At 34.0% G+C, this 27,137-nt stretch overlaps 2 protein-coding genes across 2 annotated transcripts; both read right to left on the bottom strand.

Moving 5' to 3' along the window:
* Positions 1–256: 256 nt before the first annotated feature.
* LOC148271830 ((Lyso)-N-acylphosphatidylethanolamine lipase-like) lies at positions 257–11,734 on the bottom strand (the record flags this gene model as incomplete). The annotated part of the gene is made up of 4 exons (XM_088240878.1): positions 11,246–11,734; positions 3,429–3,505; positions 2,015–2,221; positions 257–431 (listed from the first exon to the last, which is right to left on the bottom strand). Coding segments are annotated over exons 1-4 (542 nt in total), but the record flags the coding sequence as incomplete, so codon positions are not given.
* A 3,813-nt stretch (positions 11,735–15,547) lies between these two features.
* On the bottom strand, positions 15,548–25,153 carry LOC148271829 ((Lyso)-N-acylphosphatidylethanolamine lipase-like). The gene is made up of 6 exons (XM_088240877.1): positions 25,080–25,153; positions 23,229–23,435; positions 21,406–21,580; positions 18,664–18,933; positions 16,795–16,981; positions 15,548–16,151 (listed from the first exon to the last, which is right to left on the bottom strand). Exons 2-6 carry the CDS (start codon positions 23,425–23,427, stop codon positions 16,011–16,013), a joined length of 972 nt encoding a protein of 323 aa, XP_088097003.1. The 5' UTR covers positions 23,428–23,435; positions 25,080–25,153; the 3' UTR covers positions 15,548–16,010.
* Between the last annotated feature and the right edge of the window lie 1,984 nt (positions 25,154–27,137).

Here is a 27,137-nt window from a genome sequence, read left to right as displayed (position 1 = left end):
AAAGATCTACAATGCGAATGTTGATGGATGCAGAAAACGAGGAAGACCGAGAAAGACATGGCACGATCAAGTCCATCAAATACTTGAAGATGGACATGTCAAGAGTAGGAATAATCGGCGTGCGTGCATGAGAAGATGTATGAATGTAGAGGAAGCAAGGTATGTATGCAACGACAGAGTGATATGGCGTTCTATCCTCTCTGCCTACCTCTACGGAGAAACGGCGTGATGGTTTGTTTGTTTGAAACCAATTTACCTGGAGGGGTACTGCATGGTGTAGATGGCGGAGAGGAAACCTCCCAAGCTATGTCCCACAAGAATGAACTTCTCGAGTTTCATCATTCTTCTCCATTCCTCTAAAGCCGCTACCATCTGCATCTCCACCACCTTGGGATCCGAACTGAACGTAGGCCTCGAACTGCTGGCAAAGCCTAAAAATGTATTTTGCATTTCTATAAAATAATTACAAAGTAAAACAGTAAGTAACAGTGGAGGTTATCTGTTTAATATAAATGATTATTTTGAATTAAAGATAGTTGTTTCGGCAAAAAACCTTTTTATCAATTTAACAATCGCCTTTGAGCTCGATACATTTTGCTTAGTAATAACATTTGTCGGGGTCCTCAAATTAGGCGTCTGTTTGAGTAATGACTTCATTGTTTGAGTCAAATCTCTTTCCGCTGAGCCATTTCTTCAGGTTTAGACACAGGATAATTACTAAGTAATAAACTTAACGATTACATACATTAAAAAATCAACAAAACCTGTTTGAAACAAGCATGAATAAAGATGTTTTTCTAGCCAATGTTTTTCTTTGAGGACAGTATTTACTTGATTGTTGGTCTCAATGCTACCATATTAACACTAAGAAAATTACACTGTATTTCACGTAGAAAAGGAAATTAGAAAAATTCATTGTATTTTCAAAATCCATATGGATATTGTGGAGAAATGTTTACATACATAACTTTAAAAATATGCCCCTACCAAAACGCGACATGTTTGGCCTTGATAATTGTGACGTCAAGATTCGTGACGATGTTCCATTTAAATTTAAACAGTCACAAAGTTCAAAATTTACCCGAATCGTGATGTATAAGGGGCGTGGCCAATGCAATGGACCGTTTTCACGGGAATTCAAAATTATAAATTAAAAATATTTTTTATGCTACTAATAAGTAGTGGAAACAATTATTTTAATTTTATTGACCCTTATTGATTTACAATTGTAAAAAAAAAAACATGATATTTCCCTATTCTGTAAAAACGGTAGAAAAGGTTTTGCTCTTAATTTAACTAGTTTCTTATGAGGAAACAAATGAAAAGATTTTAAAGTTTACTTGTCCACAAACTCTTGGACAGTTAAAATAGTTTCTAAAATAATATATCGAACCATAATCGGCAGAACAACGTAAGCGACATTTTTTGCGAATTGCATTTTTTTAAGGAAAAGTGTTCCTTATTGCCCCCTGCACAAGTGCTAAAAACATCGTAGCTCTAAAAAATCACCTGCCACATTTAAAGATATTTATTTTATTTATTAAAAGAAAACAACAGCCATTATAACAAATTTCAATATTTACAAATAAACCAAAATTATAGGCCAATTATAGTTTTCTTCAATTATGTATTACCCCGCATCATTCCACTGTTAAAAAAAACAAAAAAAAATATGCTGACAAATTATTTTTAAGCTAAGCAAAACAACGTTACCGACGGCAAAGTAAGCGGTTACGCTAGCTCGCACCACTGTCAGAGTTATAGGCAAAACAGCGTTACCGCCTTAAAAGCGGAAGGTATTTAAACAATTTGGCTGTCATTTCAGTATTGGCTGTAACCAACCATTATAAATCCCATTTACCGAATTATTTAAAAAAATATGTATGGAACAAAAATTTTTTTAATATTCTGCACAATTCACTATTTGTCACTTACGTTGTTCTGACGATTATGGCTCGATATGTTAAAAAAATCATTTTAAATTATTTTTAATGTTTTGCATATTTTATTTTACCTAAGAGATCAATAGCGTGGACAGGTCTATCGGCAGCCAGTTGGTCAAGGTTCATGACCCAGAGTCCGACTCCAGAGCCTAACCCGTGTAACAATACGACAGGTACTTTATCGGACTGCTCATTCATGGAGATTGTCCATATTCGGTCGTCCTTCCCGACAATGGGACCTATATTTATATATTTTCCAGTGTATGGGATCGCCAAATCTACAAATAAATATTTATATTATTTTACTTAACTTTTTGTGCAAACATCTTTTTACATTGGGGGGTTAATTGTCAAATAGCAATTTCTTCCGACCAACCAATGAAAGGTCTTTTTTTATATTATTTTAGTTTAAAAAGGGCACTGTATGAGTTTGAGAAGATGGAGGAATTGTGGATGGATTAAGGGAGCTTTGAGAAAAAGAACAGAGGTTAGCTATGAACTAATAAGCGTTGAAATTACAGATATAAATAAGAGTGTTAGGACTTTGAAGTACAGTGAACAGAAGCGAGATAGTGTGATAGTCTTTTCGCTGTTTAATTTTGAGCCATTTCAGTTTATAACAAGTATTAACATAAATTATTAATACTTGTTATTTATGTTTAAAGCGTTCTGCGTAAAAATTCTGTGGTCAAACATTTTAATTAATGTCCTTCCTAATCCCCACTACCACAAATTCTACAATATATCGCTGAATATTACTAACCTAATTTTAGTGCATTGTCGGACATGGTGGTATCTGCATCCCCTTGAACTCTGCATGTAATTTATGTATTTTTTCGTAAATACTATGCATACTACGGTGACGGTAAAAGCGATAGTGTATTTTAGTATTTGCATGTTGGTGCAGTGAGTGTCCTGACGAAGAGACGGGTATGTTTCAAAACCGGTAGACATAAAAAGTTAGTAAGTGGTTAAATACTAATATTTACTAACATTAATATTACTACTCGCTTTAACATTTTGGAATACCTAATAGAGATTTTACCAGTAAGCATATTATTTACCAGTAAACTATGAAAATCAAAATTGTAAAAGAATGATTAAAAGTTAATAGCTACATATTTCATTTGTATAACTACAGAAACAAGGCATTTAAAACAGTTTCCCACTAACTCTTCTCTGAAGTTTTACTGTGTCTTAATTTTTTGTTTCAAAATACCACCGTAAATTGTATATCATTACAGTGCCAGATGCAGTTGCCTGAAATTTGTTTTTTGTAATTGTTTGCTGTTTTGGATGCACACTCACAACATTTTGTTTTAACATTTCATTCTGACTTACTTTTACTTACTTACTTTCTAACTTTCATTGTGACTCCTTTAATGTACAGATTTATACATAATATAATCTCTGTTTCAGAATAAAAAAGGTACAGGCTAGGGATGTTTTAGAAAATGTATTATAGAAAAACATAAAAACACCTACTGGATAAAATTTCCTTTTCCACAGATTTTAGCACCAAGATGGAAGATTTGGACCAGTTGCACCATTTTCTTGCTTCACTGCAAAGAAAAAACAAACAAATCTTCATTAGAAAACCTTCAATGAAACATTGTTCGAGTGAGAAATAGAACCAGAACCTTAGATGAATGCTTTCAACTCGATGGTTAGTCTTGGGTAAAAATCCTGAACCGTGAAACTGGCGTCGCGGGTTCGATTCCCCCCAGTTGCAAGAAAAAAATTCCAAGAATGATTATTTTCTCAATTGGTTTGGGTGTTGTATTGTTGTGGTGTATTTTTCAATACCTCCTTCCATATCCCCTCCATCCCACCTGCTGACAAGCAGTCTAAATAGAGGCTTAGCGGGTTATTTCTTTTTTTAATGCTTTCAACGACATATCGCCTTTTAAAATAATGAAAAATCGGCAATGCCGATGCCGACGCCGACCGGCGCCGATTATATCTCCGCGCCACAGTTGACACAACAGCGGCGTGCGGTGCGCGTGTCGCGTCGTTTTGGAGGAAAATATTTATTATATTCAGCATGAGAGGGCAGAATTTTAAAAACGATGCACCTACGTAACCCGGGGGCGAATTTACGCCATAAGCAATAATCGTGAATATTAAAAAATTCCTACAAAATGTATCGAGAATAAGATAAAAATAAAACGCACATATTTAAATAGATAATAAGTGTACGCATTTCACATTTATTGAGTAAAAACCAAAAAAATACAAACAGAAAAAAATATTTTTTGGAGCAAAGTATATAGTGGGGATACTTTGCGCTGAATTACGTAGGTATCATAGGATGCATACGATACGTCGACGTTTTAAAAAACCGCTTGGCTTGCCGACCGAAGCAGAATTTGCCAGAGTATTTTTTGTGCCATTTTGTAAAAATGTATGTATAAATAAATAAATAAAAATAAAATAAATAAATAAAACCAAAACATTGATACATCGCTTTTAAATTTATTATCGAACAAAACATCGATGTTTCTTCAGAAAAAAAATCGATGTATCGAAATGGCGATGTTTTGTAATAGTGAAAAAGTATTAATTCTTGAGGGGCATGTCATCTAGATTCTATTTCTTCTGTTAGTCCTTTTTTTGTGAAGTATAAATAAGGGATAGATTTCTAAACGCCCTTCCGCTGTATAACTACAAGTCGTGTTGTAATCTAGCTCCTACAAAATTATTTAAAAAATAACATAATTGGAAATAAGGAACTAGGATCCCAACTGCCTATGCGTTCTGTAGCTGCAAGACGCGTTGGGATGTTTATTATACAGCGCCCTTGAGGTGAATTTTCAGAAAAATTACGCTGTATAAATTATTATATTTAAATAAATATAAGAATGTCACCACAATAATACTATTATTGACCTCCGGCCTCCGTGGTGTAGTGGTCAAGACGCTTGACTCACACACGGGAGGTTCCGGGTTCGATTCCCGGTGAGATTTTTCTCAAGCCTGGGTGTTCTGTAATGTAATTCACCACTTTAATTGGGCCTCCTGGCAAACCTGTATTTATACTTATTACCCGTATTATTAAAAGAGAACTACCACTAGCGTTGCCAAACTCCATCAAGCAAAAATCAGTAGATGTTTATTATACCTTAAGGCTGTAGTCTAGTAAAACGCATGAAAAATGAGGAAATCATACAATTTTGCCATTTTAAAACGATGTTTTTTAAAAATCACGCAATTAAAAATATTAAAAAACATGCATTAGAAAAAAACACTAATTTTTAAAGGTAAAAAATAAACTTAATAGTTGTATACAGGGTGTTCATTAAACCCTGTCACATCCAAAACCACGATGATCAGTATGAGCAAAAATACATATTGGCACATCAAAATAATTTTTTAGAACAAATAAAATTTAAAAATATAAAAGTTGCTTACTTCTGCAGGGGCGAAACGAGGGGGGGGGGAGTCTCATACGCCGACAATCGCACGACTGCGCTCCCCTCGCTTCTCCTCTGCAGAAGTAAGCAACCATTTGTTTTTAAAATATTTTCTTTAAAAAAAAATTCTTCGTTCTAATTTTTTTTTTAAATATGCTAATGTCTTCTTGCCCATACTGATCATCGTAGTTTCGGATGTGACAGGGTTTAAATAACACCCTGTATAACTAAAATATAATTTCGACCGGCAGATTACGCCGTTTAAAATTTAGACCAAACTTTAGTACATCGATTCTCATATAAAGACTAAGTATTGAACTAAATATTTTTTAATGATTTAAAGATAATAAATTATAAGCATTAAAAAGGCTGCAGCAAAATCTTATTTTTTTGTTTTTGAAAAGAAATACAAGCATTTTAAATCACATAAATTTTGTGATATTTTTATTTATTTCTTCTATTTATTTATCTGTATTTATCTATATTTTTCCTAATATTCGTTGTTTAGACATATAATTATTTGCAATAAAGTATACTTTGGGCGCGCAAAGTTTACCGAGCGGGCCAAAGTCACCCCGGTTCCCAGTATGCAAGTGTTAAGTTGATCGAGAAAATACGATAATCATTTTGGTATTAGGTAAGTACCTATTATTTCAACGAAATAGATAAAAACATGCAATTAGGCATTCGAGGTAATCAAAAAATCATTTGAAGTACCTACCAAAACATGTAATACCTTTACTGTTTCTTTGGTGTACGTACCAAAAACGCCCACAAATTACGTAATAATCATTGTAGCTTAAAATTAGGAAAATTTTATTTATTTACTTGGCCATTATTGTAGTCTGCATTACTTTACGGGCTGTTTAACCCGACACGCAATACAAACTGTAAGTATAAGTTAGAAGTTAATTAATAGAAAGCGGATAGCTGCTAAATCGCCGATATATACAAAAAATATATCCACATTATCCGCAAAAGACGTATTCAGCAAGCTAATTGCTAAATTAATTATTGAATTCTGACTTGCATTATTTGTACCTACGGCTTCTGAGTGCGTAAAACATGCATGAGATCTCGCTCTAGTACAATTATTGAGAACATACAAACTGATTGTATATACTTCCGGAAATCAGCTTATAGAAATGTTTCCCAAGAAAAAAATGACGAAGAGAATCGGGGTGTTGTAAATCCAGCATCCTTGCTAGAAATAATAATAGATAGTTATTATTTTCTTTAAGATAGAAGTATCGCTGAACCTTTTCTATTCCAAGGATGTGGTCATACAATTATAATTTCTTTATAAAGTTTTCTAACTCTTGTGGCGGCCATGATGTCACACAAGTTTACATAGCATACTAGTAAAAATGCCAAGTCGATCCGACATTATAAAAAAAATAATTTGTAAAATGTGTGACCATTTGATAGAAGCTCACAGATTTTTGACAAGTAAAACTGACCAACACACGTCACTAAGTAAAAGTTAGTAGTTGGTAGTTAGTAAACGTTTTGTATTTGACAGATACGTTTTTTTTAATAAAAAGTTCATAAATTATTCTTTAGATTATTCCGTAACACTTCTTAATTATTTGTTATTTTTCATCCTTCATAAATGTTACGTACGCGTTACCACGTGATTGTGCGCTGGTTCGTCACCCGCGTCTGCCGCAGTCAAGACAGAGTCAAAGACAAAAGTCGGAAGGTAGGAGCACAGCTGCGCCGACCGCAAGTCAACCTCAATAGCCCTGAAAAGGACTTTCCACCCGGTCCACGTGGTGTAGAGAGGCGAAGGCAGTCAGCAGGCAGAGCGGAGCGAAGTGCAGGAGGGCGAACAGGGCGGAGAACGGAATAAAACACGTCTGAACTGTTCAGAGTTAGGAACTCAACTAAATTTATTTGGTCGGTTACACGCCTTATAAAGCGATGCGCGTCGGGCCCCGTGAGTCAGCCGTCCCACCCGCGCCGGCTGTCTGGGAGTGGTGGGAGTAGTTCTACCCCGCCACTCACTACATGCCGCCGGCCGCAGGTGGCGTAAATACGGGCGCTTAACTCCCGTACGGGCCATTTCGTCGGCAGCCGCGACGCGCACAACATGATGATCATAATTTTTATTTTATATTACATTATTTATATTTTACTAGCTATATTTTACCCCGGTAATACTGAGGCCAGGCTCGAAAGTGACTACTTTATCTTTATTGAGAGCCTAGCACTCAGTTCTGTACATTTACCGGGGATTCTATCTAGTTATTTGATTATATATTTATATTTCCTATCGTTCTATATTACGCGTCCGGAACAATAAATATAAAAAATGGATTATTAAAATAAAAAAACCAAAAACATAATTTATAGTTATAAAATACAATAAAATGGATTATTGAAATAAAAAATTTCAAAAACATAATTTATAGTTATTCAATAAAATAAAATACAATAAAATAAAATACTACCTCCCTCAATGAACGAAACAAAAATGATTATCTGCAAAATTTCATGACAAATTTTACAGGCTATTGACTAAGTTTTTCTTTTTTTTTTTATTTTTATGTAAAAGTGATAATGTTTTTTAAATACGTTTATACTTTACATTCAAGTTGAAAGTACCGCACATATAATGTAAAATTACCAACCACCTACTTGAAAAGGCTGATCTTTGAGAAGCAATTGAACTCTAGAAAAACACTAAAATGGCTCCCCTGAACATTATTGATTTTGTCACTTGGTCAATTTCTCTTGTATGCCCACGATATCTTTATATTATTTTAATAAATTATGCAAAACAGATTACTAATCAGTACGTATTGACGATCAAATATTGTTTTTAATAGTAAATGCGGTAACAGCGAAATTTGATCAATAGGTATATGAGCATAGTTTTTCTGTCACTCTCTCGCAGACGCCTTCCCGATATTGCGCGAAAAGGGCAACTGCACGTCGGACTGATTATGCCTAGCTAGAATCGAAAAAATCGAGGTTTTGTTCTTCCGTTTTCCGCACCCCGAAACTGAACTGATTTTGTTTTTAATTTTAAAAAGAGTATTAGAATGAAATTTTCTGTCGGTACCTTTTTAGTTCGCAAAAAATATTTTTCATATTTGTATACCGTACGTTCGAAGTCGGCAGCTAAAACTCGGCCCTTTTAAGGGTCTTTGGATGGTTCTAGCTCCCATGAGAAACAATTTTTCAAAAAGTAAAACAAAATAATGTCCCATCTCTGTAGCAATCAATTTCTTTTCATGTTCCCAACCGTGTCACCAGAAGTCAAAATCTGCTATTTATCACATCTTCCAAGAGAAACTTTTGTTATTATGCCCCAATGTCCAGAATGTGTAGATTAGTCTATTCGCCACACAACTGGAATTCTTTGGGGTAGATCTTCCGGCTTTTCGTAGATTTCTTCGCCCCTAAAACAGTGTGGGATGAAGATGGATTGACATGGTTTAGCTCGAGGTCTTATATGTTTATCGTGTTTATGAATATATTGTATACCATTATTTTATTGCCCTTGTTTGTCTTTGCTACACAGTTTTATGTTTTTTGTTCCGTTTCTTGAATATATGTTTCTTCATATAACTGTTGTAATTGTATTAGGCCGTATATAATATAATAAATAAATACAGGAAAAAAAAACGCTGTATTTTAAAATGGCAACCAACATAAATTATATTGAATATAAACATTAGAAAAAAAATAAAATTCTCAAAAATGACTATAAACAAAGAATGTCTATATTTTATAATTACATTGAATATTATCATGTGTTTTCAAAATAAAAACGCGGTTTGAAAAAAGGTTAGGTTTGTGGTCCCTGGGTACGTATTTATATGGAAAGTTAAAATTTAAGTAAAACGTAAAACTAAGTTTTCTGTATGAAAAATAGAATATGTTTACTTTTTTTTTCTTAACATGTTCAATTACCGGTTTCCGATGAAGATACTTTGAATTTTCATACAAATATACACACTTTTGTACATAAATATCGATAGTAGTTTATACCTTCTAGATTTATAAATACTACAAACTTTTAAATAACTTTTTTTACTTTAATTTTAATTTTTAAACAACTTCCATATTTGTTTTTTATCCTTCCCTTTTTTGTACTTTCATTATAATTACATAATATAATTATTATTTAAAATCGAAACTTCACTGGTCCATTAGAGTTTAAGTCTAACTGTGTAAAATATAAAACTATGTAGCCGTACTGTATGTTTCCTGAATGAAAAAAATATATAAAAAAATACCGGCTCAGTATACCGATGAAGAAAGCCGTTCATAATCGCGGCCCTGGGCCCAAACACAATTGGAAGTTAACATTTATCATCAAAGTAAAATTAAGTTTTCTGTATAAAAAGCAGAATATGCATACGATTTTTTCTTCTAAACATGTTCAATTATAGGTTACCGACGAAGATACTTTAAATGTTCATGCAAATATACTTATTTTCGAACACAAATATTGTTTTTTTCTCGATAGACAGTCGAAGATAACTCGACGTCAACTTCCCATCGTAATCGGGGCCCTGGTATCACGGACTAATTATTTAGAATAATTTTCCAATTTTCTGTCGTTGTGTCTGTGTCCAGGAGGATGAAAAATACAGTTATGTGTGTGAAATAGAACCAGAATTCTGGACGAGTGCTTCTGACTAGATGACTGCTCTCAGGTAAAATTCCTGACTTAGGAAATTTACTGGATATACTTTAGCCTCGTAATGTAGTGGTTGACGTGTTCGCCTATCATTCTTGGGTCCTGTGTTCAATCCCTGGCAGGGTGGACGTGATTTATTGATATTAAAAGGTTTTTTGAACGGCAATATGTTCCTGGACTGGCACCTGAAGCGTAAGACTGATCTTCTTACTCTTACGTTATAACAGATGATCGAACTATGCCGCCTTTGGTTTACGAACGCAGTGCCCTATGCACCACTGGGAAAGGGGAATGAAGAGGATATCCGTGGTGTAATGGCTAAGACACTTGACTAACGCTCGGAAGGTTCCGGGTTCGATTCCCGGTGAGAACACAAAAAAAACAACTTATTTTTCTCAAGCCCGGGTGTTCTGTGCTGTAATTGGGCTTCCTGACCTGCTGTTGTGCAAATATATATATACCTATATACATATATGTAATATAAAACGTAAATAAGTATACATATTGATAATTATCGAGGTTTTCACAACTCATTGAAAATAGCCCAAAAAATTTTTTTTTAGTTTTTATTCAAAAAGCAATCGATATTATTTTAAAAATATTATTTTTAACAATACTTGTAAAATATTTGTAGACAAATACTGAATTCAATCCTCTAGGTAGATAAATATTTCAACGAGACAAAAAAAGCTGCAATTAGATCGTGTTGAAATATATATCAAGTTAGAATCTAACAGGGAAACGAGATGATTCTAATTGGCGTTATATTTTTGCCGAATATAGAATTATGGGATCATTACACCACCAAAAATATATCATAATTATGATTAAGTAAGATAAGTAATTACTTTAAAAATTACAGATTTTTGGAAAGGTATAAACAGGGTTATAAGAACTTGTGTATTATTATAATCTCATAATAATTTCGTACAAATATGAGATTCGTTTTGTTGATTCCGTAGTTGCTAGGAGATTTGACATTTATTTCGATGAAATCTGGCAATAGTAGACAATTCTAACCTAAATAATATTAATTTGTGAACCATCAAGTCGGTGGATTCAAATAATACTTCACGTATTTCATATTTATCATGCGTAGATTATGAGATGTCATTCTAATGTTTTTTTGTTGTCATCATCTTGATTATGAAATTCAAATCAATCAAATCCGATTTCAAGGTCGCATTTATATACCGGCAGAGCACCGGCAGAGCAGCAATTTAACCAACACGTACCTTATTTCCTCAGCGTCTCCAATAGATTTGTTTTTCATTTTGTACAAAACAAACGAAATGAACACAAGCACGTAAACATACATTCGGATTACTGTTTTTGGATTTCGCGCGAACACTAAAACACCTCGCGACCGGCACTTTAACACTGCGTTTGATATTAAGACAAAATATGAAATGCGACGGACTGCGGTCACTATATTATGAACAGTCAACAGTTATACTGTAAATGTACTTTATAGTATACTAAGTATTGGCTAAATTATACACAATATATGCACAAGCACGCTGCTTCACTATTCGCGCTGTCAGTGTATCAATTGATCATTTTTATGAAATTAATTTTATGGTCCACCTCTCATGTACTTAAACATAAACATCGGATATAAAGGTGTGCGTATGCTGATTGCTGATTCAAGATAGATCTATGTATGTGGACCTATGCATGTGTTTATCGCTTATGTATATTATTTTGATAGGTCGTAGGATAGATAAAATCCAATTTCCAATGGTCCTCAAATCGCGGCGCGGTACGAACGCGTGAATAGGGTTACCATTTAAAAATTAAGGGATGCCTGTTCAGGGTGCCTAAAATGCCCTAATTTTCAGAAAAATACATGTATTGGTAAAAAGCTGTAATAAAAGAGCACGTATTTCGATTTAAAATATGAACACAGTACGTATGTAATTACTCCGTTAAATTAGACATATTTTTCAGGTGACGATATTTTTTTAAAACATACCTTATTTTCTAATATATAAAAATCTTCATAGGAAATTGACGTTTTCTCCTGTCCCTAATATCATCTCTAGTAGCTCAATAACTCAACCATTCCTTTCTTTACTCGCATTATGTGTCAAAATTGAAAATACAAACTGACAGAATTTTTGTAATTCAATAGCGTTCCTACATTTAAAGTAAATTAATGAACCATGCATTGTTGAAAAATATGTAAAATCTCAATAATTATTTGCACAATCGATTATCTTCAAAATAATTGAATTTCATAAAATCATTGAATGATAAATAAATTTACAAGTCTGCTGTTGATTATTGGCAGACTATTAAAGGATTTAGGTCCAGTATATAAATGGGAACATTGACCATAAATTTGATGCTCTCATTCTTGGTACTGGCTGCAGTTTTTCAATGACTTTCCGAGTTTCTAGCTGTGGTTTTGGCCTCGTGTTTGTACCAATATCATAGTATAACCCGTTAATTAAAAAAAATATATATAATACGCATGATTTTTCTCTTCAATATTTTACTAACACAAATAATTAAGATATGCACCATTCGGCGTAGATAAGTGCAAGAAGAATTGAATGACAAATTGTCCAAAAGAGAACAAAGTAAAAGAACAAATCAATAAAATTAATTTTATTCATGTATAAATACATTTCATGCTTTGAAATACTTATAATAATCTCACTTGTATAGAAGAAATATGTATCATAAATATATCATTAAATATATCATAATATTTATAATTACATGGTAATTCATTCACACAAAAATTAATATTGCATAAATTAAAAACATTCAATAACAATTTGAAACACATTATTAATAAAATATTTATCAAATTTTCAAACCCATCGTACAATAGAATGAAAAAAACTTTGTAATATTAAATTTAATTAGTTGCATTAGTTTTCTTAAATTAATTGACAGTGGATAACATGAAATTATTAAAAATATTTTTGGCACACTAAAAAAAGTATTGAAAAATAAACTGGAAAATGTAAATATGCATTATTTTTATTTGAAATTTATTCATTAACCCTTACAGATTATTACATTCATTTTACAAAAATAATATATAATTTTTTATTTACACTCTGTTGTTGATAATTATATTTTTTACGCCTTTTAAAAAGTTTGCCTGAGTCTTTTGTTTAGTTTTGTCTAGTAGTTTATTGTATAATTTCAGTCCCTGATTTATTAGTCTCGATTGTCCTTGTCTCGTTTTGGAATGTTGTATGTGATATTGTTCTCATATTCTTGTATTATGTCCATGTTTATTACAATTTTTTTCAAGTTTAGGATCTTTGTCTACAATAATATCAGTGGCTAACTTATGAATAAATTTTAAAGATTCTAGTTGAAAAAGTTCATTCACATTTAATTGTTTAGTTTTTTCAAAGAGTTCTTTAGTTGATGTTAGATAAAGGAGGTCATAAACTAGCTTCAATATTTTATTTTTCTGTCGTTGTAGTCTGTTTAGGTCATTTTGGTTTCCTGTTCCCCATAGTTGTTACATATAACATATTTTAGATTTGACATAGGCTTCTAAAATGTAATTGTATTTCAAACATAAAATTAATTAGTTTCTAGGGATTGACAGAATACACGAGGCTGTTGTTTAATGCGTATTTATTACATGGCGAATAAATAATGATTTGTGCCGCACAATTGTTACGGCGGTGATGGATTGAACTGGCTGCGTTTGGACTACATGCTGTTTGGGCTGCCATGCCCTGTGGTCTCTTTATAGGCCTCGTTTCCTTAGTATTCCTTTCTCCATGGTAGGAATGATGTTATTGTACTGCAGGACGTTGCTCTCGTTGTTATGTGCAATACTGCTAGTCTTGCAGAACAATTTGTATTGGATCCAATATAAAATGACGACTTGCTTCATCGGTCGTCGCTCTGTATTTCAAGTGAAATGATTTAGCACAATCAACATTTGTTTTTGGTGGATCCCAATCAGATTCTTTCCTTAAATTCTTTATAATTTTGACCCATTTAATTTTTTCACTGGATTTTGGGAATGAAACAATAATATAAATTCAAATTTATTGTATTGTAAAAACGTATTTCTATCAGTGCACCCCTGTAAGTAAGGAGAGCTTCGCAATAATTGTGCCTCTAGACGTTTACAAAAAATTATATTTATATTTTAATGTTAGTTATTTAAAGCTTTATGAGTCACTCATAAACAAATATAAACCCATGAAAAGTTATACATTCGTTTTTACAATGTTTATCTGAAATGTTTTAAAATACTTTCATGGCCACAAGCAGGCATTTTGACATCGATTCTAAACGTCATATCTGGCTGGCGGTCGAATAACAAATATGGAAGTCTAAATATGGAAGTCTAGGCATTTACAGGGCTTATGACCTGTCATTGGCTGGTTTAAGTGGCTACTTTACACACTGTGTAACATTCACCATTTTGCCCATATTTGAACATCCTTATTACTTCAAGTCTTCCATCTGTTGATTTTAGTGAAGTCAAAGAGCTAAAATCTTTATTGTTGTGTGCAATGACATGTCATAAGCCCTGTAAATGCCTAGAATTCAATATTCCATTCTTTAAAAAGTTTTCCATCCCTTTTGTGATTTGTTAATCTTCATGATTCCCGAATCCAGTCTTTTGTCTACAAACATTTGGACAAACTCAAATATTGTAACTAAATATAATAAATAAAGGCGGCCTCCGTGGTGTAGTGGTCAAGTCACTTGACTCACACACGGAAGGTTCCGGGTTCGATTCCCGGTGAGAACACAAAAAATTAAATGTGATTTTTCTCAAGCTGGGTGTTCTGTGATGTAATTCACCACTGTAATTGGGCCTCCTGGCCTGTTGCGGTGCAAAAAAAAACGATGACTGAGCGTTTGGGCGTAAGTTAAGTGTAATCATTTTTTAAGGGCTCAGATTTCATCTATGTGTATTCATTAATAGGTCGATAGCTATATACCAATAAGTTTGGAATATACACATGATGCGTGTAAAACCAAAGATGGCAATATCCACCAAATGAGTTAGATATGGCGATGAATAGAGAAACAAAAATACTATAATATTTTTGATGTTTGAAGCACTTACTTTGTGGAACATTATTATTTAATACATTAAAATAAAATAAAATCACTTTGTGTAGCCACACGCCCACTCTACCTTCACTGTGAAAAATTTATATATGTTTTGTTAGTTTGTAATTAACCCTGAAGAAGGCATAGTATTGCCGAGACTAGTTGGTAGTCAAATTATAAAAAATATAAGTGGTACATAAAAACAAAGTGATTTTATTTTATTTTTATGTATTGAAAAATACTATTGACAACTGCAAAGGTTTCAGAGCATAAATGGCAGTATCGCGCATTTACGGTCGCAGGCCCTACTGCATGGAATGCTCTCCCAGCAGAGGTGCGAAACTGTAAGAGTATAAGAGAAGTGATGTTTTGGAAAAAACTTAAAACACACTTGTTCTCTAAATCATTTGAATAAATCCTTAGCATGTGATGACAAAGTACATTGTTTTCTTAAATTACAAATTAAAAATTATTAAATTAAATTTATTTCTTTATATAATCACTTTGTATTGAGGTATTATATTACGAAAATGGCGCCATATAAGTTATCCATAATAATAATAATCTCATACATTTTTGACTCTTTTTTTTTTTTCTTTTTTTTTTAAAAGGAATAACCCGCTAAGCCTCTATTTTGAGGCTTGTCAGCAGGTGGGATAGAGGGGATATGGAAGAAGGTAATGAAAAATACACCACAACACCCAGACCAATTGAGAAAAAAATCTTTCTTGGATTTTTTTCTTGCAACTGGCGGGAATCGAACCCGCGACGCCAGTTTCACAGATAGCCGTCTAACCAACTGCGCCACGGCGCCTGTCTCAATGCATTTAGATTCGCAAACAACAATGGCAGTCTCGTTTACGTCACAGAATAAAAACCCAAAAAGGATCCGTGCACTGCCCAAACATCCGTTCTTGTCAATAAGCAGGGGATTTCAATAAATAATTATGTTGCAGAAACCTCCAGCACAGAATTTGTGGCACATTGCGGTATTCTTCTATCTTCATATTTGCAGATATCTTGTACCACTGTGTTGAAGATTGACGGCTGATCGAGATTGATATTATGGCCAGCATTTGGAATCATCTGCAAACATTATAAAGCAAATAGCTTATTGTCTTTGCATTTTTATAAAAACACACATAAATGCTGATTTAAACACAGTAGAACTCCGATCCTGATCGTTATCAGGAAATAAAACCTCAAAATAAGGACCTCGATGCTCGTAAAGAAGTTTCTTTGCCAAAGCAATTTACTTTGCTGGACATGTTGGACTGCAAGTTTTTAACGTGATTCCAATACGCTGTATTATTTCAAAAGAAATAAAAAAATCTTAGAGTTAATTTTACGTTTTCTGTAAAAAAAAATTGCTTTAATTTATTGATTAATCCAATTATCTGGATTTCTGCATACCTGGATAACGTCTGGCACTCATTAATCCGGATAGTTGGAGTTTTACTGTATATGAGAATGTCTACTTGACATAATACATGATTACTTTTTAAATAGATAGAATGAACGATTTAAAATACAGCTCTGTAAAACATAAGATATATTTGCAGGTGTTTTGCATTGTCAGCTTGTATAGTCTGAGTTTAATCGAGTTGCAACGTTTATCATTATTATATTTTATCCCCACTGTACCAGCTTGCTCCCCCATTGTTGTTATTTTTGTAAGAAACAAGTAAACCTAATAAATAATGTGTATTTATTTGAATTTCTGACTTACCTCAACATTGACATATCCATCTTTTCTCATCTCTTGGATAACTGCGCCGACAGAGGTGTCTAGCCAAGTTTGGGAACCAAATATCATAGTCAGTGGGACAGAGTTATCCAAACGATGCAATCTTCGAATTATGGGATTCTTGGCAAACGCAATATAATGCATCATGACATGGAATCCACTCTCACCGCTGTAATTAGAAAATAAATTTTAAACATTTTAGTCAAGACATGTCTTCTTCCAACCCCAACCCTCAATCTTGTCCATTAAAATCAAATGTAGCAAGTGATACTTTTCTTAATATGAAATTCAAAACTTTTGAGTTTGTGCTCAGGTCTGTTCAAGATATCTAAGGCATCCTGAGATGTAACCACATCTCAAAAGCTTCTAGCCTGTTTATAGTGTTCACCTTCGGAGTCCAAGTCTCACAGCCATACAACAATGCAGACCACACATAGCAATAAAACTACTGAAGTATAAAAAATCAACAAACTAAATGTAAAATAATAAAAGTACAATAATCATTATTAGGAAAATATAAGAGATTCGATGAGGGTTTGTGTTGTGAACAAAAATTTGAAATGTTGATAAATGAAATGTTGGCGGCCTCCGTGGTGTAGTGGTCAAGACGCTTGACTCACTCACGGAAGGTTCCGGGTTCGATTCCCGGTGAGAACACAAAATTAAAAATGTGATTTTTCTCAAGCCTGGGTGTTGTGTGATGTAATTCACCACTGTAATTGGGCTTCCTGGCCTGTTGTGGTGCAAAAAAAAAAAAATACAATACAAATACAAAAATATAATGATCATATAGGTGATTGTGACTTGTGACTTGTGGAAATAATTAGATAATATTGACTACTGTGAGCAATAGAAAAAAATATGTTCCTTAGCGTAGGATTATCCGATGGGAATGAAATAAAAAGACGACAAATTAAAAAATAAAATAAATACATACAAGTAAATACATATAAGGTACACAGGCTAATAAAAAAATATGGTGAATAATTTGATTACGAACTAAGCAATAAGCTTACATCAAATTTGAACTAATCTTCTTCAAAGTACTCTCCTTGGCTAGTAATGCACTTATCCCTATTTCGATTCCATGATCAGAAGGCTTCTTTCGAAAGGGGGTTTGGCTGCTCCGTCGTGGCCCTCTCGATGGTGTCGAAACATTTCCATTTTTGGGAAGAGCCAGTCGTGTGGTGCTAAACTCGGAGAGTAAGCTGGATGTGGACAGACTGGAGCCTTTTTTCAGCCAGAAACTCCCGGCTTAAAATCGAGATTTCGCTACAAATTTCATACTCACTTGTCTTATTTGTAAATTATCGGTTTAAACGCTTAGCGGAGACCAGTACAAGATGTTCAACTTTTTGGTAAGCCCTCAAAAAGTCCATTGCCTATTTGAAAGAATTATTTTTGTCACTTTTTGCATATTTTCATCTGTTTTTGAGGTCAAAGGAGATCCCGGGCGCTGCAACATCTTAGCCGTTCATCTTCGATCGACTCATTTCCACTTTTGAATTGCTAAACAACTTGTAAACCGTCTTCAGAGTCACCACATTATCACCATAAACTGATCTTCAATATTATTTTCTTCAAAGATTCTTTGGCACTTTTTTGCAACATAAAACAAAACTTAATGATCACGCGTTGTTCAAAATCCATGAATCGCAGCTGACACGGTAATCACAACCTCATTCATCCGACCCTGGAAGCTAACTGACAATCCACATATTGTTCAAACTTGACACTGACTATCTCAACGGATAAGGCTATCGGACCTATTACTTCAAATGGATGTAACGTCAGCAGTTGTTGCTAAAATTAATTCACCATATTTTTTTATTAGTCCTCGTATGTACGTACGTTGGTTTTTGTGAATTGCACTGGTAGATATACTTGGAGATCAGCTTCTTGGCGTTGGGGACCCCGCTGAACTTGGCCATGAGGTCCGGCCTGAGTCTCCCCATCAGGCCCTCGCCCCAGGGCCCTGCGGCACGCATAGTCCACATGGGGTTCAGAGGCAACAGCGCAGAAGCCACCACTCGCGCCCAAATCGGTAGCTTGTAGTGGGACATGACGTCCGCCGGGCTTTCCGACAAGCCCCATGCGTCCGCTAACACCAGGTGCTGGACCCTAAAATGAAAATTTTAGCTTTGTCTGACTGAAAAAATTCAAACATGAAAAATAGGAAAAACTGTACATAAAATTAGTACAGTTCGTTTGAAAGTTTAATAGACTATATTATGTAACAATATTGCATTGCTAGTTCATATAAATCATTCAAATGTACATGCCTCTTTTAAAAGTTTTTTTACTAAGGCAATCCATCCTAAGAAGGATGATTTCTGCCATTAAGGGTAAAATATAAGCATGGCATTAGGAATATGATTTAGTAAAAATTAAAGCCAAGAAAACATAAAAATGTACCTCATTTTGTGACAGGAAGTTTCCTATCTGGTGGAAAATTTCAGGATGAAGGATGGAGAGGAGTGACGATATGTTAATATGGTAAGGATATTTTTTAAGGAAGAGTACATACTAGGTATATCTGACCCATATTGGGCAACCGAAGAATATGTGGTCTGGAGTCTCGTGGTCCAGACCAAAATGTGTATGCTTACACGAGCAAAAATAAAGAAGTTCAGTGCTATGGGAAATCGGAAATAAAAATGTTCTCTTACATGTGGTAAAAATTAGAGCATTTAATTGTACGGCGAAGTTTTTTAAAAACGTATGAAAAAGTTGATAAAAAATATGTTTTGATAAAAATGAATTACTTTAAAACGTCACAAGTTCTAGTGTACAGCTGTTTAGAATAGCCAATCAATTTTGTACTTTGATATACTTCCGGTTTCCGGGAAGCCATGTTTAGCGTGTTTTTATACATATGGGGCTCACTTTTTAAATGCCAGGAGAACTCACCGACGACAACTAGTGACATCACGGGCGGAGTAATTACAAAAATCATCGCGATGATAACACAAAAAACATGCATAAAAAAAAAAAAAATTCTTAGTTTGATAGTAGGAGTATATTAGCAAATATTTTTTTTTTTTTAAAAAACACTGAACTTCCTCTTTGTACATTTACTTGGTTCCCCAACGGGCACTAAGACATTAACATTAAACATTCTAAAGCACGACTTCATTGAATAAGAAGAGTAGATTTGAAATAAAGGCAATTTTAAATAAAATCTCGAGTCTACAAAAACATAGTAATAATTTACTAAGCGGCTTAATTGATGTACCATCGTTACTGGAACAAGTGGCATTCAATGTTCAGATCCGCCGATTGCGAAATAATAATGTGCTGTTCCTCGATCAACACAAACTATGGCTTGCATGCACCAATGTCCCGATTGTGTTGCATTGTAACCTCAAGACAAGATCTGGACTTTTTTGGTGTAAATATTTTTAAATTCTAACACTCATTAAGATAGACCAGATCTTGTCTTGAGGTAGTAATTATTATTGAATTTTTCATCCTAGCTTTAATTTTCTTTAGTTGTATATTTTTTTTATTGCACCTGTATATATTATAAAGAAATGTATTTACCATTGAATGGACTTAACAAATCTGTGATAGTTCGAGACCATATTCATATATTGCAATGGTGTTACGCATAATTTTAAATGGTTCCAAAAAAACATATTTGCACTCTCATGATTTACCCAAATATTTAATTTTGAGGGCCATTTTTAACAAAACTCACTATTATAAAATGAGAATCAAGTTGGGGTAGAGTGGGATTCGAATCACGGACCTTTGAGTCGCGAGTCCGAGACACTAGCCACGGGACCACACCCGACTCTTATTATTTAATTTAAGATATTCCAGAAATTTGCTCAACGAACCTCAGATCTTTTGCATGCCCACAACGAAAAAAATAAATAAAAGGGTTAAGAATAATGGAATGGTAGAAAGCTATAAAATTTGTTCAGAATATTCATTGAAATACTCACTGGAAGAGTACGGTGTCAACAATATTAATTATATACAAAACAATAATTGCCCCTCATTGGGACTATTGCTCTACTATATTATATTTAGCTAACGAGGGAGACATAAACAAGTTTGAAATACTACAAAATAGAGCAATGAGAATTATACTGAAAAAAAGCAAATATAATAGTGTTGAAAAAATGAGAAAACAATTGAACTGGATAGGAATAAAGAAAAGACTATTGTATAATGTATTTGTATTTATATATAAAGTGTTTAATAATCTCATGCCAAAGTATTTTATAAGTGAAATTATATTAAATAGAAATGTACATAAATATAGGACAAGAAATATAAATAGGATAAGACTACCACTTAAGAAAAAAACAAAATCACAAAATAGCTTAATGTATAAAGGGTTAAAACTGTATGATGAGATGCCTGAAAGTATGAAGAATGAAAGAAAACTTACGGATTAAAAAAAAAAAATGTTATGTTTATTGTAATAATGTAGTTATGTAAGAAATATTTAATAAGTATTTGTTATAATTGTAAATATATTAGTTAATATATAATGTAATATTAACTAACTTAAGTAAATAAATAAATAAAATAAAATTAGGTGCTTGTTTCAAGTAAAACGTAAAAATAAAACCAATTTACCTGGATGGGTACTGCATGGTGTAGAGGGCGGAGAGGAAACCTCCCAAGCTATGTCCCACTAGAATGAACTTGTCGAGTTTCATCATTCTTCTCCATTCCTCTAAAGCCGCTACCATCTGCATCTCCACCACCTTGGGATCTGAACTGAACGTAGGCCTCGAACTGCTGGCAAAGCCTAAAATGTATTTTGCATTTATTATTGGAGGTCGTCTGTTTGATATAAATGATTCGAGGATGGATCATTGAGTCCGTGACATTTTGAATGAAAGATGTTTTTTTCGGAAAAAATATGTTTTATTTCTCAACAGTCTCCTTCGACCTCGATGCGTTTTGCTGAATATTTCTTCAATTTTTTTATCCTTCCTAAATAATAACATTTGTTGGGGTCATCAAACCGGGCGTTTGTTTGAGCGATGATTTCATTGTTTGAGTCAAATCTCTTTCCGCCGAGCTATTTTTTTAGGTTTGGAAACGGGTTATAGTCACTGGCGGCTAAATCCAAAGGATATAGTGAATGAGGGAGAGATTTGCTGCCCATTTCATGAAATTTTGCCATGGAGACTTTGCTGATGGGCCTGTATCTCGTGTACTGTTTTTGTCTATGTTCTTCTTTCGAAAAAGCATAGTGTTTGAACTGGTTGACTGAAATGGAATGAACGAGGCTTGGCGATTTATTCCAGTCTGAAACTACCTTGCTGGAAAGGAAGTTTTTCTTGGGATTGAGCTGGAGTTTTTTTTTATTTTTCAATTTTTTATTTAGTCTTAAAATAGTACAAACATAATACATGAGTGTTTTTATATTAACTTATATCTAATTATCATTAAAATATATACTAATTATTAACATTTCTTAACAATATATGTACACTTGAAAGCTATCACGAAAAATATTGCAGAGATCAAAACGTTTGAAACAAATTTGCCATATTACAAAAAAAAGCTCCAAGAATAATCTCGCGAAAAAAAAACAGATACACCAGTGTAAAGTCAATGCAATGTAAACAAAGAAAACGCCTTCAATACAATTGAGGATGACAGAGCTTCCAGTTATGACCCAGTAAATTTGTGTTGGGATTTAATTGATACATCTAGAGCAAGCGGCAGTCATAGTAATTATTATGTGTAAAGTACTTTCTTTTTGGCCAAATGCGATTTCAAATTGATGCCTTCTTCAGCACCAATTCGCCTGGAGAAGCCCCCTGTTGCGACTGCTGCTTGGTCTCCGGTGTATTGTGGCGGATCCATGTTTCGCCCACAAAAACTCTCGGATTGCAGAACAACGCTAAAAGCCGTTTCAAAGTTGTCACACTAGCATTTGTGGTCAAGTGTGAGCAATCACGGAACCCATCTTGCGAATAGCTTTCTACAATCTCGTGCATTTTCAATCTTCGATCGGGCAAACTCAAATTGTGGATTTTCAAAAAATTGTTTAGGGTGTAGTGACCTCAATTGCATGTCCAGAACGTTCAGCGTCACTCGTGTTTGAGCGATCACAATGAAATTCAGTGCAGCACAAGACTCTCCATTATATTTATAAACCTTATCCTTATAAGTGATGTTTTTTTAAGCAAAAAATAATACTTAGGCAGAATAATAAATGTTACAGTGTGTAAAGTGGCCAAGTGACAGGTCATAGACCCTGTAAATGCCTAGACTTCTATATTCTCTTCTCTAAAATGTTCTCTAACTTAAATTTAACGACTGTCTCTAAATCCAGTAGATACCTACTCTTCTACAAACTCTTTGTCTTATTAAAATAGATTATGAAATATTTAAGAAATTTATTTTAAACAATCTTAAATGTTTTGCATAACTATTTTTACCTAAAAGATCAATAGCGTGGACAGGTCTATCGGCAGCCAGTTGGTCAAGGTTCATGACCCAGAGTCCGACTCCAGAGCCTAACCCGTGTAACAATACGACAGGTACTTTATCGGACTGCTCATTCATGGAGATTGTCCATATTCGGTCGTCCTTCCCGACAATGGGACCTATATTTATATATTTTCCAGTGTACGGCATCGCCAAATCTACAAACAAAACATTTATTTTATTTTATTCAATTTTTTGAGCAAACATATTTGAACATTGGCGGGCTTATTGCCAAATGGCAATTCCTTTCAACCAACCAATAATAAATGGTGTTATTTATATAATTTTAGTTTCAAAACATATGCGAGAATAAAAATACAAAAATAGAAAAATTCTATACTATTGTCATAACCACACTAAACAGATTTCACTACACGTTGTTCACAAATCACTCATATATATTTTCAATTTCTTCTATGCGTTAATGAAATATATAAATAAAAATATCCATTCAAATCATCATATGATTGTGATGAATCACTACTTGCTTATTTGCAGGATTCATGGAGGAAGATTCTTATTCTTATTCTTAGAGGTGGGGGTAAGTGCTACTTTTTTTATAAGAGTTGCTTATTTTTGCATTGCTTATAATGTACAAGGCTTATATTAACTGCAAAAGGTATGTTCCTTCTAATTTCTCTGACTATAGTGTGAGGATCTGGTAGGAATCGGCTGTGGCCTTGTTAAGGAACTTCTCCGCATTTGCTTTAAGAAGAGGAAACCACAGAAAACTCATTCAGGAGAAGCCAGACTATTGACAGGCATCAACAGACAACATACCTTTCGTCCACTTTGAGAGCGTTCGGCATTTTGTGTCCTATTTTTATTTATTTCAATAATCACCTTTACTATTTTTACCATCTATGACATTACCTCATGCGATAAGCCCTTATGACTTATTACTGTTACGATATCGGGGTCAGTGCTATTCAAGCTCCTGGCGTCACTGCGACCTGTGAAGATCTATTGTGACGGGTCCCCGTGAATAGTTCTCGCCCTCAAAGCGCAGGTCTATAAAGAGCCTGGCTGCTTTGTGGAAGGCGAGAGTTTACATTTTGCGAAATTTCCCCCTCCGAGCCCAGATCCGTAAAGTATCCGGCTATTAGGTAGGGGGCGAGCTCTTTAACATCCTCAGGTTTAACCAGTGGTCTCCCGAGGATGAGGCTCCTTTTATAATGTAAAGCATCACATTCACATAGAATGTGTATTAGTATTTCCTCATCTGCACTGCAGAACCTACATCTAGAAGTTTCGGAAAGGTTCATTCTAGCAAGGTGTTTGTTTAATCTGCAGTGCCCTGTGAGGGCTCTAGTGATAACCCTTACTTGATTTCGGCTGAGCTTTATTAAGTCAAAGGCAAACCTTTGCGAGTACCCTTTTATCAGTTCCTTTCTATGGTGCTGACCAGGTACTTTTTGCTAGAGCATAATGCTCTGCTTCCTGGGCCATGACCTAAGCTCGTTACGAGGTGCACATTCGGGCAACCCACAGTAGGGCTCAAGGCTGTCTCAGCCCCCAGCCTTGCCAATTCATCAGCTGCCGCGTTACCGTTGATGTTTGACTATCCAGGTACCCAAATTAATGTCACACTGTTACACTCACCGACACAATTAAGCGCCCGTAGGCACTCCAAGGTTAATTTAGAATTGATCTCGACAGATATGAAATACATGTTTTTAGTGGGTAACTCAAAAATGCTGATTTTGAAGTTACCTAGTGGTAGTCCCACAATATTTTGTTGATGAAGATGTATTATAGAAAAAGATTTAGGAACTAAGATGTAAATTCGTAAAAATACTCACTCGATAAAATTTCCTTTTCCACAGATTTTAGTACCGAGATGGAAGATTTGGACCAGTTGCACCATTTTCTTGCTTCTCTGCAAAGTAAAAAAAAAACTAATCTTTAATAAAGCTTATGCTAACTTCATTCTTTCTGTGTCTGGATGGCTGAAGAATAAAGTTCTGAATGTAAATAGAACCAGAATCCTGAATGAGTGTACATTATATATCATTACCAATGTGAAGACAGTCAAAAGTATGAGAAACCATATTAATTTGATTCAGCGCTGATAAATGAGGGGATCTGCTCTGACATGCATAATTTTAGTCTTCTTTGCACTCATTATAAGCCTCGTACATCAAACTTAGGTTTAATGTTTCTAAGTGTTCGGTCACGTCTTTCACTAGGGCCCAAATTTTTTAGCTACAAAATGAATAACCAGAATCTGACACAAACATCAAATTTTAAGGATCTGAGCGTTACATTTGTGAGTACCCTGACATTTCATGATCATGTAGAGGCAATCAGTGGGAAATCATTGAAGATGTTAGAATTCGTTCTGCGTACTGCCAGGGTTTTCGAAAATACCCACGTACTTAGAACTCTTTACAACTCCTTGGTGCGAAGTAGACTCGAGAGTGCCTCGATGATTTTGGGGCCACATGAACTGAAGTACTCTCTTATGACAGAGACAACCCAAAAGAAGTTTGTGAGATATCTCTACATGAGAGAGTATGTGTATTATCCTTGGCTCTACCCGACCGAGTTTCTCCGGGGTATGCTTGGCTACAACAGTTTAGAGAGTAGAAGAAATGTGTATTTGACTACACATTTTTATTGATTGCTGCGCAGTACGGTCGATAGTCCTGAGATTATGAGGAGCATTGGTTTGTATGTTCTTGATAATTACCTAAGAAGCATCAGCATAGATTGTTTCATATTCCGATATACAGGACAAACCTGCCGATGGTTATGCCTGTTGGAAGGGCTACAGCTATGCTGAACAACATCACTCTAGATGTTGATCTGTTACATGTATCCGAAGGGGTTTTCCCGGAGCAGGATTCTCCTACTACTTTGACATAAGCCTATTTAATGCATTTTTTTTCTTGTTGTAATATGTACGCCTTAAATTTACGTTTGCTATGTACATGTTATTTTTTCAAATAAATAAATTGAATTGAATTTTTGAATTTTTTGCCTAATATTATTGCTCATTGCACAGATTGCTTGCATGATGGTATTTCTAACACATGTAATTGTGAACTCATAGAATTTGTGGAGGAGTATAAGTATTTGGGTATTTTTATTGATCATAATTTTAAATGGGATCGTCATATATTTAAACTTTGTGATCGATTGCGGACTCTTGTGAGTACTTTCTATAAGTTATCTTTTATTTTGCCTAAAATCACTCTTAAAATTATTTATTTTTCTTTAGTAGAATCAATAATAAGATATGGTATAAAGTCGTGGGGACATTCGACTAAAACTAATATTAAAATGATCCAGGGTCTACAGTATTCTATAGTTAAGCGAATTGTACCTGCAGAGATTTACGAACAAAGAAGTAATAATGATCTCCTGTACAAAACAATCAAAACTCTGCCTGTTCGAGGAATACTGTGGCTTTGCATCATTTTGGAACAATTTCATAGTAATACATTCAAGTTTCCTCTCAAACATAACCATAATACACGCTTCACGTCTAATGATGGCTTGGTAGTACCAAAAGTATGCAATAAATATGGAAATAGAACTCTCAAATATTTAGTACCTAGAATTTTTAATTTATTACCAAAAGAACTTAAATTTAACTCACATTGTAACAAGAGCAAAATAAGAGAGTGGCTACTCGATCAAGAGTTTATATATGAATAGTAGCTTAGGTATAAATATTTTATTTTTTCATGTATTTTCTTGTATTTAAAAAATAAATTTATATATTATTATTTGTATAAACATGTTTATTCTGATCTTTCCGGCTGTTAATTTTTATATGTAATTCATTGTTTTTATAAATGTAAATAATATTATTAAGTCAGTATAAATATAATCTTCACCAACAAGCCTACAAA

This window comes from Micrasema longulum, unplaced genomic scaffold, assembly GCF_059751315.1.
Source record: "Micrasema longulum isolate JH-2025_06_02 unplaced genomic scaffold, ASM5975131v1 h1tg002630l, whole genome shotgun sequence".
NCBI classification, from domain to species: domain Eukaryota; kingdom Metazoa; phylum Arthropoda; class Insecta; order Trichoptera; family Brachycentridae; genus Micrasema; species Micrasema longulum.
This window is presented reverse-complemented; position numbering and strand designations above follow the sequence as displayed.